General features: G+C 40.9%; 1 protein-coding gene across 1 annotated transcript; it reads right to left on the reverse strand.

The window, feature by feature from the left end:
• Positions 1–927: 927 nt before the first annotated feature.
• chp1 (calcineurin-like EF-hand protein 1) lies at positions 928–11,531 on the reverse strand. Its single transcript, XM_034675401.1, has 7 exons — positions 11,146–11,531; positions 10,842–10,914; positions 7,812–7,892; positions 7,113–7,240; positions 6,871–6,932; positions 4,412–4,534; positions 928–2,246 (listed from the first exon to the last, which is right to left on the reverse strand). Exons 1-7 carry the CDS (start codon positions 11,210–11,212, stop codon positions 2,193–2,195), a joined length of 588 nt encoding a protein of 195 aa, XP_034531292.1. The 5' UTR covers positions 11,213–11,531; the 3' UTR covers positions 928–2,192.
• Positions 11,532–13,313: the final 1,782 nt, after the last annotated feature.

Genomic DNA, 13,313 nt, shown 5'->3' on the forward strand with positions numbered 1-13,313 from the left:
TTTGTTCCTGCTGCTGTTACTGAGCTGAACAAGCAATAGCTTTTATTTTCCCACACAGTCAGCCTCCAATCTTCTGACTTGAGCCCAGATTGTCTTATTTATTCATGTGATTCCATTGTTTTTATTGGTTGACTGTTTTCTGATATGCTTTTTTAAATGGAACCTTTAGCACTTTTATAATTTTATCATTTTATCATGTCTATTCATTTTACCATTTTTAGTGTTAGATTAGTTTTTAGGATATTTTTTGTATGTTTTGCACATTAAGTAGATTATTCTGTCTGAAGTCTATCTTGTAATTTTGTATCGACCTAACATCTCACTGGCTGCAAAACAAGTTTACCTACGGGTACAAATAAAGTAACCTTAACCTGATCTCTCTTATCTTAGCCATATAAGTTTAATATCTTATTTTAAATATCTACTAATAACATATCTTCAAATATTTACAATTAGAAAACTGGTGTTTACATTTGGGATAAATTAAACAGAAAACATATATTTGTAACTTTTAATTAACTAGTCAATTAACTCAATGATGCCCGGAGCTAGCTAGCAACAGTAAGCTAACAGTCAGTAAATTAAACCTCTCATTATCTGCCTCTATTTTTGATAAATTGCCTTAATAGAGTCACATTTCTCAGGATTTTTTTTTTTTTTTAATAAGCTAGCTGCAGTTGGGGAAGCATATGACTGTGGATCAAGAGAAAGGACCCCATCAGGGCTGCAAAATGATGACCAGGGTGTAAAAGCAGAGGGGGGCACACCTGGGACGCCAATGAAGCACTTACCCCTACCCCACTCAACACCAAGTGCTGATTAGTCTGTAAGGGATTGTTCTACCAAGTCCTTTGAGCTCAACTAAACTCCTGTGATTTGTGTAATTTGCATTTAACGTTTTTATTCCTCAAAATAAACGACACAGAGTGAGCATGGCACTTGTATTTATTTCAAATCAAATTCATGAATCACTTTCATAATACAGACCGACATCACAGAACAAATCAGAACCGGTTGATCGTCACGTAATGATTAGGTGGTCACGTTGTGTTTCCTGCACTCAGCTGCTGGAGTGTGTTTTCATCATGAACTCACATTGAAGATTAAAAGCTAAGATGTCTGCACTCCAAGTCATGTTCTCAACCCGGTACAGGAAGTCATGTCTGATTCACTTGATTCTCTTTAGTTCATTAAAAGTTGCATGAATCAAGAAACGGGGAGACTCATAGTTTAAATACAAGCATAGAGTTTTATGTTGGGTTAATCTAAAGTCTGTAAAGTAACTGGTGCACAGGGCCCGGCTTTGTTAGCTGTGGCTTCATGAAGACTACATCAAGCCGAATTAGCAGCTAAATCTGTGATCCCCACTTTCTGAATGATCTGGGATTACTGGAGGAGACAGACACGAGTCTCTCCTCCTCTATCATGAGCTGAAAATGAATCTATAAATAAAACATCCGCTCCAACAGGCCCTCGGTGGTTTCGACGCTTTGGTTGAAGTCCAACATGTGACACAGGTAACAACAATCTATTGGCAGTAGCTGGGTGAACCCATAAGGAAGGAAAAACACACAAACATGGCCGTGGGTCCCCGTGTACTCTCGGGGTCATATCTTACAAAAGGGGAACCGAAGTTGTGGCACTTCAGTGAGAAAACACAGAAACATGAGGAGCACATCCTGCTGACGCACCGTCCTGTCCGTCTGTTTTAAAGTGAACCAAACATCCAACAGGTTCCACTGTGAACCGGTGCGTCCACACAGACACAGCATGAGCTAAAGATCCACAGTACAGTCAACAGAGAATCAGCTTACTCACTGCAATGGCAAAAAGCGTTATCGTACCGTGCTCTGAGATCACGTTTCATGAAAAGTGGAACCGTTAAAATGTGACCCTCTAAAGCCCTCTAAATAAATACTCTTCTTCTAACTCTACTGGGAAAAATACAGAGTGACATCGCAGAAAACAACCCAAGGCACGCAACTTTTCCCTTTGTGTACGGAGGCAGAGACTCAGAGCTCTGACTGGATCTACCGAATGCTTGGTCTGACAGCGTGTTCTCGTAGTGTGGGCCACAGCAGCAGCAGCAGCAGCCTGCTGAGGAGCCGGATGAGGTCGTGTCCTGAAGTCAACAACATGTTGAAGCAAAATAAAAAATAATAATGATGATGATTTTAAAAAAAAAAGAGCTTTTAGTGCAGGAACCGGATGCTCATTTTCTGTTCCACGTCCACTTTCTCCAAGACCTGAGGAACGACAAACACAGAGTGAGATTAGAGGTTAGATTAGTCCTGTAATGTGTAACCTGTGAGGATTAAACAGTGATCAACACCGGCTGTTAGTCATCAACAAAAACACTTTGTTAAGCATTTACTCCAACAGGCAGAATATTGAAGGCATGGAAAAAACACTCTGCATTTAGTTTGACCTTCAAAACTGATTTGAGGCGTTTTAACTTTTACATTTTGACACTTTGAGTTTAAAACTATTTTAAATAAAGCTTCATTTGAACTTTAAATACATGTTGATGTGTTTTTATGAAGTCTGTGTCTCTGAGGGTTGTCCTAACCAACAATTCACCCTTTCACAAAGAGGGTAAACAATAACTTTCTTCAGACGTTTACAGATTCTGCTTTGACTTCCCTCGTCTCACACATCGCCAGTTCAAGTCGGGATATCTACGCCCTGATCGTCACGCCTGATCTGCGATGTGTTCATGAACTGTCCTTCCTCTGATCCGCCATCAGAGGTAGCATCAGAAGTGTGAAGGGGGGGGTGCATGTGGAGTTGTAATGGGTTCATTTTCGGTTAAGACGAGATCAGTTGTGATTCTGTGTCCGGCGGGACAGTAAGACTCTGTGAGTTACGGACTTCAGAGCAGCGAAGGGGGGGGGGGATTATTTAGAATCATCCTAATTTAAATAAACAATAAGACCCAACTCTATTTACTATGTACGTTAAGTTACATACATATAGAGAGAGAGAGAGAGCAGATGTTTGAAGTGTTTGATTGTTCCTGTTCTGGTTTTTGTTTTGAACTCTGTAAAGCACTTTGAATTGCTCTTTGTGTGAATGGTGCTTTATAAATAAACTTGCCTTGCTGTGCCTCAAACTCAACTGCACTCACTGGGAGTGCACCAATATTACACCAAGTATAGAGGTCAGTGTGTGAGTACAGAAGCGTAGTGACAATAGGACTTCATTATGTTGCTGTTGTGGAGCTGCAATGATTTAAGTTACATTAAAGGTGACATATCACGCTTTTTTCATCAACATATATTGGTCTAAGAGGTCCCCAAAACATGTCTTTAAAGTTTATGCTCAAAAAAACACTTTGAAATCAGATTTTGGTCTGCCTGAAAAACCCTCTTCTTCAGTCCTCCTCAGAACAGTCTGTTTTCTCTCTGACCACGCCCCCTCAGGAAGTGGGTGTGGCCTCGGCTCTCCAGCATGTTGATCTAATGTTTACATGTTGGCTGAATATACACGGCTGCTCACAGACCCGCGTTACTTCAACCCTCTGGATCTGATCCAGAATCTGATCCTGACGGAGAGGCGCCTGCAGCAGGACCTTTCTGAACCATTGGTCACAGATTTAGTGTTTCTTGTTGTTTTATTTGTCAGCATGTCGACGTGTGTCTTGGTACACAGCTACAGCTACCAACATGTAGCTATGTGGCTATGCTAACTAGCGCTAGCACTTTTCCATGATAAATAAAAATCATCCACTAGATCTTTAAATCTGCAGACGTGGGGAGTCAAAGCGACCTTTGTGTTTATTAAGACAGCCTACAACTAGCATGCCTCCCTCCTAAGCTCCTTGTTAGCACACGTGTGCAGGGAATGAAAAACGGAGGAGGGGTTGAGTTGTATTTTATACAGTCTATGGGCTGAACAAGCTCCGAGCTCTGACTTCCTGTTACAGACCGGATATTGTTGTGACGTAACAAAAACACTGAAAACTGAAACGGCTGGTTTCAGCACACATTTACAGAAAGGTGGAGAAATCAGAACAGGGGCAGAATGGATTCTTTTCATTCTCAGGGGGTTTGTAGACAGGGACACATATTTCAGGTAGAGAACCATTAAAAAGTCCATTTTGCATGATATGTCACCTTTAACAAACATGCACATTCCAAAAGAAGTCAGCTATAGGAGTTAAAACATCCAGAGAGTCTTGTATCCTCGTGAACACGTCACATTAAACACAACTGGAGTCTAAAACTTGAGGAGGCGAACATTTGGAATCAGCCGATCTGCAGGTTTTTGACAAAAGCACTGATTTATTTTGTTTCTAGTTTATTAAAAACACGTATTTAAGAGCCTGCAAAGTAAACAGACAGAGACCCAAACACATCAGAGCTGTGTGTGTGCGTGTGTGTGTGTGTGTGTGTGTGAGTAGAGGAGTCACCTTGATGAACTCATTAAAGGAGATGGAGTTGTCTCCGTTGGTGTCGGCCTCCTGGATGGTCCGATCAGCGATGCTGCCGAGCTGCTCGTCTGAAATGTTTACCCCGACCATCATCCTCAAGACCTGAGAGGAAGAAGAAGAAGAAGAAGAGTCACTTTAAGGTCCATGAAACTGTAACTGTGTGTGTGTTTAAGTGATTTAAAGTTAATGAGCAGTAATCACAGTTAATTAGCCGCCACACTCGCCTGCAGGATGATAATTACACAGTAAAGAGTTACACAGACTTCACTCTGATTGGCCGGTCTCCTCAGAGAGAGGATCCAGAGCGTCAGGAGACCGGAGGAATGTTTAGTGCTAAACAACAGATCCGTCCTGAGCCATTAAACCCCGAGCTCAGAGCGATTACAGGTCACACAAAGTCACCCAGACCAACAGGGCTTCACCGAGGGACAACAAATAACAGAGAGGGACTAAATACAGGATATCACACCGGGCCGAGACGTCACCCTGGACTTAAGGAGAGATATGGAACCATCGTATCATCATTATCATCATTATCAGGACGAGGGCAAAGTCTCATCATCCACACAGACATCCCTCACTCTCTCTGCAGAGTTTCACACACACGTTACATAACAGCTGTTCCTTTATTACAAGACATATTCAGATTGTTGTTCTAGGTGAATAACATGAATAAGAGGAGTTTACAGAGATGGATGTTTTTGTTTATGATGCTTTTTCTAAAACCAGAAATACTCAATAATAACGACCAAAACAAAATGCTCCTGCAGATTAAAGGAGTATCTGATCTCCTGCTGCCTCCATGTTTTTATTTGTGTGTCTGTTTTATAAATGGAGTGTTGGATATCATCCTTTACAGTGACACAATAACACAACCAAGCTAACTTGTTAAAGGTAGGGTAGACAGACAACTCCCTCTTTTGCAACTGACCTGAAAGTTTTTAACTTATGAAGTCAAGATGCTTTGAAGGACATAGACGTTACTGACTTAAATGACAAAAAACAGGATTTGTTTTTACTGATTAGAGGAGTTGCTGATCTGCTGCTGCCAGAATGTGTTTTTCTTTTTGCTTCTACTATATAGATGTAGTGTTGGAGTTCGATCTCACCCTTTAAAACAGCGACACAATAACACAACCAAACTAACCTGTTAAAGGCAGAGTAGACCAGCGACTCCCTCTTTTGCAAGCTTTTACTAATGAAGCCTGGTGACTTCAAAGAGAGGGATGTGACGGATGTTTGGACTTAAAGGTGACATATCACGCTTTTTTCATCAACACATATTGGTCTAAGAGGTCCCCAAAACATGTCTTTAAAGTTTATGCTCAAAAAAACACTTTGAAATCAGATTTTGGTCTGCCTGAAAAACCCTCTTCTTCAGTCCTCCTCAGAACAGGCTGTTTTCTCTCTGACCACGCCCCCTCAGGAAGTGGGTGTGGCCTCGGCTCTCCAGCACGTTGATCTAATGTTTACATGTTGGCTGAATATACACGGCTGCTCACAGACCCGCGTTACTTCAACCCTCTGAATCTGATCCAGAATCTGATCCTGACGGAGAGGCGCCTGCAGCAGGACCTTTCTGAACCATTGGTCACAGATTTAGTGTTTCTTGTTGTTTTATTTGTCAGTATGTCGACGTGTGTCTTGGTACACAGCTACCAACATGTAGCTATGTGGCTATGCTAACTAGCGCTAGCACTTATCCATGATAAATAAAAATCATCCACTAGATCTTCAAATCTGCAGACGTGGGGAGTAAAACCGACCTTTGTGTTTATTAAGACAGCCTACAACTAGCATGCCTCCCTCCTAAGCTCCTTGTTAGCACACATGTGTGCAGGGAATGAAAAACGGAGGAGGGGTTGAGTTGTATTTTATACAGTCTATGGGCTGAACAAGCTCCGAGCTCTGACTTCCTGTTACAGACCGGATGGCGTTGTGACGTATGAAAAACACTGAAAACTGAAACGGCTCGTTTCACACACATTTACAGAAAGGTGGAGAAATCAGAACAGGGGCAGAATGGATTCTTTTCATTCTCAGGGGGTTTGTAGACAGGGACACATATTTCAGGGAGAGAACCATTAAAAAGTCCATTTTGCATGATATGTCACCTTCAAATAAAGTGATCACATGAATCCCTTTGTAACGTCAAGAACTGAGAGCAACAACATCAGTCTGCTCTCTGTGGATGTATTCTGGTTGGACACATGGGATTAAGTTGCAGCCATTACAGCCTGTTTCACAACAACTACTAGAGCTATTCCAAAACCTTACTTAAAGAAATAAAACCCCAAAATAATTAAAGAGAAGCTCCAATAAAACAAAAACAAGATGTTTCAATGAAGAAAGAATAAATATATTTCCTATCTAGTCATGACTCAGCTGTTTCCACAGTCTGCACGGTGACTCAGCGTCTTGACAAATAATGGACTCACCTGCAGCAGCTCATCGCGGGAGATTTTGTCATCTCTGTCCAGGTCGTACAGACGGAAAGCGACTGTAAGAGATAAGATTAGATCATTGATCACCTTCAGGGGAACTTATCATGATTCAGTGACTCACAGAAAACAAACACAGATCAGGCGTGAGGGACTCATGAGGTCAGGTTTGAACTCCTGTCATAATATTTGTCCCCGGCGTGTCTGCACACACCCACGTGACCCGGCTCCACACTCACACAGCAGCTTGTTTGTCCTGCTGTTCAGCGGCTCGCTCACAGCGGCGTTCTTGCTCTTCTCGTTGTCCTCGATGGGTCTGAAGTGAGCCAGGGTCCGCATGAAGCCTCTGAAGTTCACCTGGTCCTCTCTGAAACCCAGGAGAACACGAGGAAAGAAATGTTACTACAGCTTTCAGACACACAGAATGAACTCCAGTGGACTCTCTGAGCGGCTCAGGTTACCTTTATTACTGGCTGTGAGAAACACAATGAAAACTCAAAGGAGTGGTAACATAACACCGTCTCACCGAGGAGAGGAGGAGGAGGAGGAGGAGAACTCTCTCAGCTCTGCTTTAAGATGCTCCCAGGAAAACACAAGCACCATCAGAGAGCATTAAAACCCACAGCTAACATTACTACGCCTACACATCTGACATTTTAGGATTTAATGACACAGCTGGAAACATCTGGTTTCATACTCCGACTGATAAAAACAGCCAAAAGAAATCAAAATACACAGAACGGATCCGAGGGGCCCGGCTCAGCTCCTACAGCTCAGAGCTGGCAGAGGAGGCAGAGACTCTGGAGTCTGCAGCCACAACACCAAACCCCCAATGGCTTCTCTCGGCTCTGCTGCGGCGGCCGTGACTCAAACCTATAATACACACTTAAGAGGAATAAATCTCCTCAGAGAGAAGAGAGAGAAGAGAGAGAACTCACCCCTCAGGGAAGAAGGCATTGATTATTCTGTCTCCCAGAGGGTTGATGGCCAACTCAGGGATCCTCTGGAAGTCTTCTCGACTGCAGAGAGAAGGAAAAGTTATCTGTGTTAATGTATGAATCAACAAGATCTTAAACATGTCAAAAGGTCACTCTGGTATTTTTAAACTTAGGCCTCATTCTTTAGATTTATCACTCCACATGAGCAAGACGTGAAGAAGATGGGAGGTGCACGAGCTGTGAGGCGTGTAAGGAGTCAGATAGAGTTTGTTGCTCTCATCATAACCTCCAGACTCCATCGACACACTCATCTCACCTTGCAGATCACAGGAGTTGCTCGTCTCCTGCTACCTTTATTGTTTCTTTATCAGCAGGAAGTCTAACCCAAAGTCACATTCAGACACCTCAGTGTAAATCTCTCTGTTGTGTCAACTGATGAACGATAAGAGAGTCACCTTGAGAAGAGAAATAAACGTTTGAACCGGACTGTGAGCCGAGACTGAAAGCACAGGAGCGAGACGGAACGAGCCGAACCCAGAGCGTGTTTAGTGTAAACATCACGTCTTCTCTTCCTTCAGAGACTTCCTTCATTCTTTCACCTCTGAGCAAAGATCTGCAGACGAACCCTCCACACCAAACTGAGTTTTAAACAGTCATGCTCCCTCAGCTTTAATGATTACACGACTGTTTCTTCATCCTCTGATCAGACGAGTTAATCACAAACCAGAGAAATGTCACACAGAGGTCTGTGTGAAATATCTCAAACCTCTGTGAGCTCTGATGACAAAGTGAGGGATCGTTTTAAGATCCAAAGAGATGAAGAGAACTCATCTTTAATTTTCTTAAAGTGAAAGTTTTCTGGAAATATCTGGAGTTTATCTTTAGACTTTTTTTTCCACATTTGTTTCACTTTATTTACCTTCTCTTTGATCGTTCCATCACTTTTATTCATTAAACAAATCTCTCTGACATGACTTCAACTCTTTGGTACGTCTAAAATGTGCTGCACAAAAACCTCTACAGCTGGCCGAGCTGTTAAAGCATGCGCCCCATGTACAGCCGCAAAAGTCCCATTGCAGCATTTGCTGGTTCCACTCTTTGCTGCATTCCCCTGCTCTCTATTCAATCCGTCTTCAGTGTGAATGCACGATATTATCTGCATAATATCTGTACACTGATATGTAGGGCCGATAGCATGCAGCATTAATTGACTGAGCTTCAAGATGTCGGCATATTTTCAAGTGTTAGAAGAGCAGACACTTTACTGAGTGTCTGTATTTTTAAGAAGAAGACATGTGGTGGAAATAAAATGTAGTTCTTCTTGTTTTATGTGCTTCCAAGACAAAAGTCCCACATCGTGAATCCCTCCTCTTCAGCTGCCTGAACCGATAAAGACGTCACATTCTTAAACCGAGCGCTGACTGAGAAACCACAACGATACTAATCCTGAATACCTCCTCTGTGGTCTGCCCCTGGAAGAGGATGTTCCGGATCACATGAGTAAGACTCTGGCGGCAGAGTTTTGAACAAGTTGTAGTTTTTTTAAAACTCTGTCTCTCTTGTAATTGATTTTAAAGCCCCTCCATACATCACTGATCTCCTCTCATTATGTTCCAACATGTTCACTGAGGTCCTTGAATGCTTCCCTTTTAAATGTCCCTCATGTGTCCTTCACAAAGAGAGAGAGACTTTCTCTGAACTCTCTGCCTCTGGACATGAAGACGGCGAGCTCTCTGAGTGTTTTTAAAAATAAACTAAAGACTTACCTTTTTAAATCTGGCTTTTAATGTAGAGTCATTTCCTTTTAGCTCTAGACTACATTATTAACATATATGTAAATGTATCATCCCATTTTTATCTATTTTATTGTATTCTATCTTATTTTATTGTTTATGTATTTTTCTAGCATTTATCTGATTTTATTATATTGATTTTATTTTATTTTTCTGATACTTCTCTGATTTTATTTTATTGATTTGATATCCAGGATTCTATTTTCTTTTATTCTATCTTATTTTATTTCATTTTATCTTATATGTATTTTTCTAGTATGCATCTGATTTTATTATAATGATTTTATTGTAGGGCTGCACGGTGGTGCAGTGGGTAGCGCTGTTGCCTCACAGCTAGAAGGTTCCTGGTTCAAATCCACGGCCAGGCGGGGGCCTTTCTGTGTGGAGTTCTCATGTTCTCCCCGTGCATGCGTGGGTTCTCTCCAGGTACTCCGACTTCCTCCCACAGTCCAAAAAAAAGGTGCTCACCAGGTTGATTGGTCACTCTAAATTGCCCGTAGGTGTGAGTGTGTGCATGAATGGTTGTCTGTCTCTCTGTGTTAGCTCTGTGATAGGTTGGCGACCTGTCCAGGGTGTACCCTGCCTGAAGCCTGAAGCCAGCTGGGATAGGCTCCAGCCCCCCGTGACCCCTAACGGGATAAGCGGTCAAGATAATGGATGGATGGAATGGATTTTATTGTATTGTAAATTTTTTCTTGATACTTTTATTGATTTGATCATAACAATTTCATTTTGAAGTATTTTACATCCCTTACTTCTCCTTTTTTAAATATTTCTGTTGTTTGAATGTATGAACGGTGCTTTATAAATAAAATGAGTTGACTTTAGAGACTTAAAGTAAAGTTACATGCCATTAAACCTCCTCAGAGGAATTTTGCACAGACTCTGGAGCCTCTGTGTTGAAGCTGTCACTCTCCTCTCTTCACTGATCCTCTCCTTCTCTGATGACAATCTCACCTTGTGTCTTTCTAACACTCAATCACATCTCCCCCTGCTGTGGAACATGTAAACAAAGGTTGTTTTTACTGCACACTGTACCTCACTTCCTCTAACACCTTAGTATAAATGAACACTCATGTTCCTGATGATCTTTTGTAGGTCATCAGAATTAATCACAGCCTGTTTCATAACCACCTTAAAGCCCCTCACATGAGCTTTATGTAACCCCTGTGTCCTCCATGAGGGAGAGGGTGTGCAGCTGATTAATGTTCCCGTGTTAGTGTGATGGTGGTCTCACCTGAGGGTTCCGTTTTCACCTTTATCCAGGCTGGTGAAGCGGCTGTACAGGCGGGTGATCTGACTGTGGGAGACTGGAGGAGAGACACCAAGAGGGGGGACAGATTTCACTCTCAGGGGGGAACAGAGCTCCAGGGAGATCAACTCCTGACTTAACTACACAGATCCCTGATAACTGAGACCATCAGGTGTTGTAATAATGAGTGTGATGTTGTAATGTTACACAACTAGTGCAGTAAAGCTAATGACAACATAACGGTGTGAAGACAACCAGCAGCTGATGTGTCCCAGACTGATCCACTTACATCCAGTCTCCTTCTTGATCTCTTCTATCTCTTCCTCCCGCAGTAACGTGGACGCTCTGGACCCCATGGTGAACAGGTAGATCTCACTTGTAAGACCTGCTAGCCCCCCTTGTGAAACCTGAACCAGCTGTTCGAACCTGAATCCGGATCAACCTTTAAAGTTAGCAAACAAGCTAACACGGAGCTAACTCGGACAGGTCGTTCCTTTAAGGGTGATTAAATCCAAACGGTCCTTCAGAGTCCTCTTTGTGAAGTGGTCCCCTCTTTGTTAGTAAATCCGGTCTCTGCTGGGTCCAGTTCTCATGTTAGCATTGCTGGTTTCGGTCAGGTTCTCTTCCTGTTTTAAGAGGAGGTACCGAGAGAGGCCGCCTCCCTGACAGGAATGTGACAGGCTGAGGTGGCCGAGACTTTGCCTGATTAATAATTTATAGAAGGTGGTTTATTCATAACTGTACTGCATTAACAAATACAAAATATATAAAAGATTATTATTTATGTCAAACTAATGAAGTGAACACGCATTAATGAAAAGAAAACAAGCAGGCGCCCTTATTGTGGTTTGTTTATCATTTAGCCATCTATACGGAGTAGGGGCACCATCCTGCTAGGGTAACCGTTTCGTCCGTAACATCTCCACAGATTTGACCCCAAAATCTGTCATAAATTAAACATTTAGATGAAATAAACACACAAGAATCTTTCAAGCAATGTCAAATCTAATGTTTTTAAATTCGTTAGAAATATAAATAATTATTAAGTATGATCATAGGAAGGCATATGTGGTTGTTTGGGTATATATTTATAAGCATAAATGTTATAAATATATATTACACATGATATATGATCTTCAACCCTAGACAACTTCAAGGAAATTATTTTACTAATTGTATTTATTTATTTATTTAAAAATGTCACTCCTTCCTACTTATTGTCACATGTGTAAATCAAAGCAACTTTGTGTTTTACTTCTTCTTTTTTTTGCATGATTTATTTAAAAAAAAAAAATTATTAAAATGTGTTTTTATGTTTGTTCAGAATTTTCTAAATAAATTACAAATTAATCAAATCAAAGACTAAAAGATATATCAAGATAAAATACTGGAATTAAATTACATTTTCAATCAAGTTTCTGCCCTGATAGTTATATTATGTGATTAATGTTAAAGTTGAAAAGAAAAATTTAAATGTAATTATCATTTTTATAAATAACAGGGGAGGAAGTCACTCCAGCTCTCTATCATACCTTCTCCAGCAGCTACCTGATTATGTCCTCCCCTCCTTCTATAACTGTTAGATGTAGCACAAACAAACACCACTAGAGGTCACTATTTCGTCATATAATGACAGCTTTTATTATTATAGATAGATAGATAGATAGATAGATAGATAGATAGATAGATAGATAGATAGATAGATAGATAGATAGATAGATAGATAGATAGATAGATAGATAGATAGATAGATAGATCTTTATTTGTCTTTACAAACAGTCTGTACAAGAATACATACACTAATAAACAATAAACACCCACCCAGCCTCACCACAATGGTGCCAATTATCCCACATATATACAAGCAGGACACATTACTGCAACTGGACTATGCTGTGTTATTTTATAAATAGAAGCTGGTAATATTCTGTTATCTATGTGCAATATAGAAACTAAACTTTTGTTTCCCCCTCCCACATATTTACATTTTACTAAGATGTTTCTGATATAAAGTCAGGTTAGTTGATGCTTTTGTTGGGGAGTCTCTCTTTAATTTACTCCTGAGTGATAACGACATTAATCAGTATTTAACTGTCTGTGACACATCAGTTACCAAATCACTGAGCACATGTTTTTGATGAGGCACAGGGAGTTTTTCTTGTCTAGGTCAAAGTTTCTTTCAAAACCTGGTGCAATATTTCATAAGAAACCAACAGCACTCAATTCAGGGAGTGAATTTATACAAAATTTACGCTTTAGTTTCACAAAACAGGAGTGGAAATCTGTTTTTCTGTTGTTCTATATGTGTGTATAATCCTTTCTTTAAATCACACACAGTTACACATCATTAGTTTGGATGTAACCAAGGTTTGTGGGTGTGGGTAAAGAGTGATCCAAGATGGATCAGACACTAACACTTCTAAAATAATCCCCATAAGAGGAAATATTCTCCCTGTG

This window comes from Notolabrus celidotus, chromosome 22 (assembly GCF_009762535.1).
Source record: "Notolabrus celidotus isolate fNotCel1 chromosome 22, fNotCel1.pri, whole genome shotgun sequence".
Classification (NCBI taxonomy): Eukaryota; Metazoa; Chordata; class Actinopteri; order Labriformes; family Labridae; genus Notolabrus; species Notolabrus celidotus.

Excerpts from the sequence above, each read along its gene's own strand:
- chp1 (XM_034675401.1), bottom strand. The coding sequence starts at position 11,212 with ATGGGGTCCAGAGCGTCCACGTTACTGCGGGAGGAAGAGATAGAAGAG. Across the intron at positions 7,893-10,841 it reads GGTGAAAACGGAACCCTCAG|TCGAGAAGACTTCCAGAGGA; the intron begins GTGAGACCACCA and ends TTCTCTCTGCAG. Across the intron at positions 7,241-7,811 it reads AATGCCTTCTTCCCTGAGGG|AGAGGACCAGGTGAACTTCA; the intron begins GTGAGTTCTCTC and ends CCTGGGTTTCAG.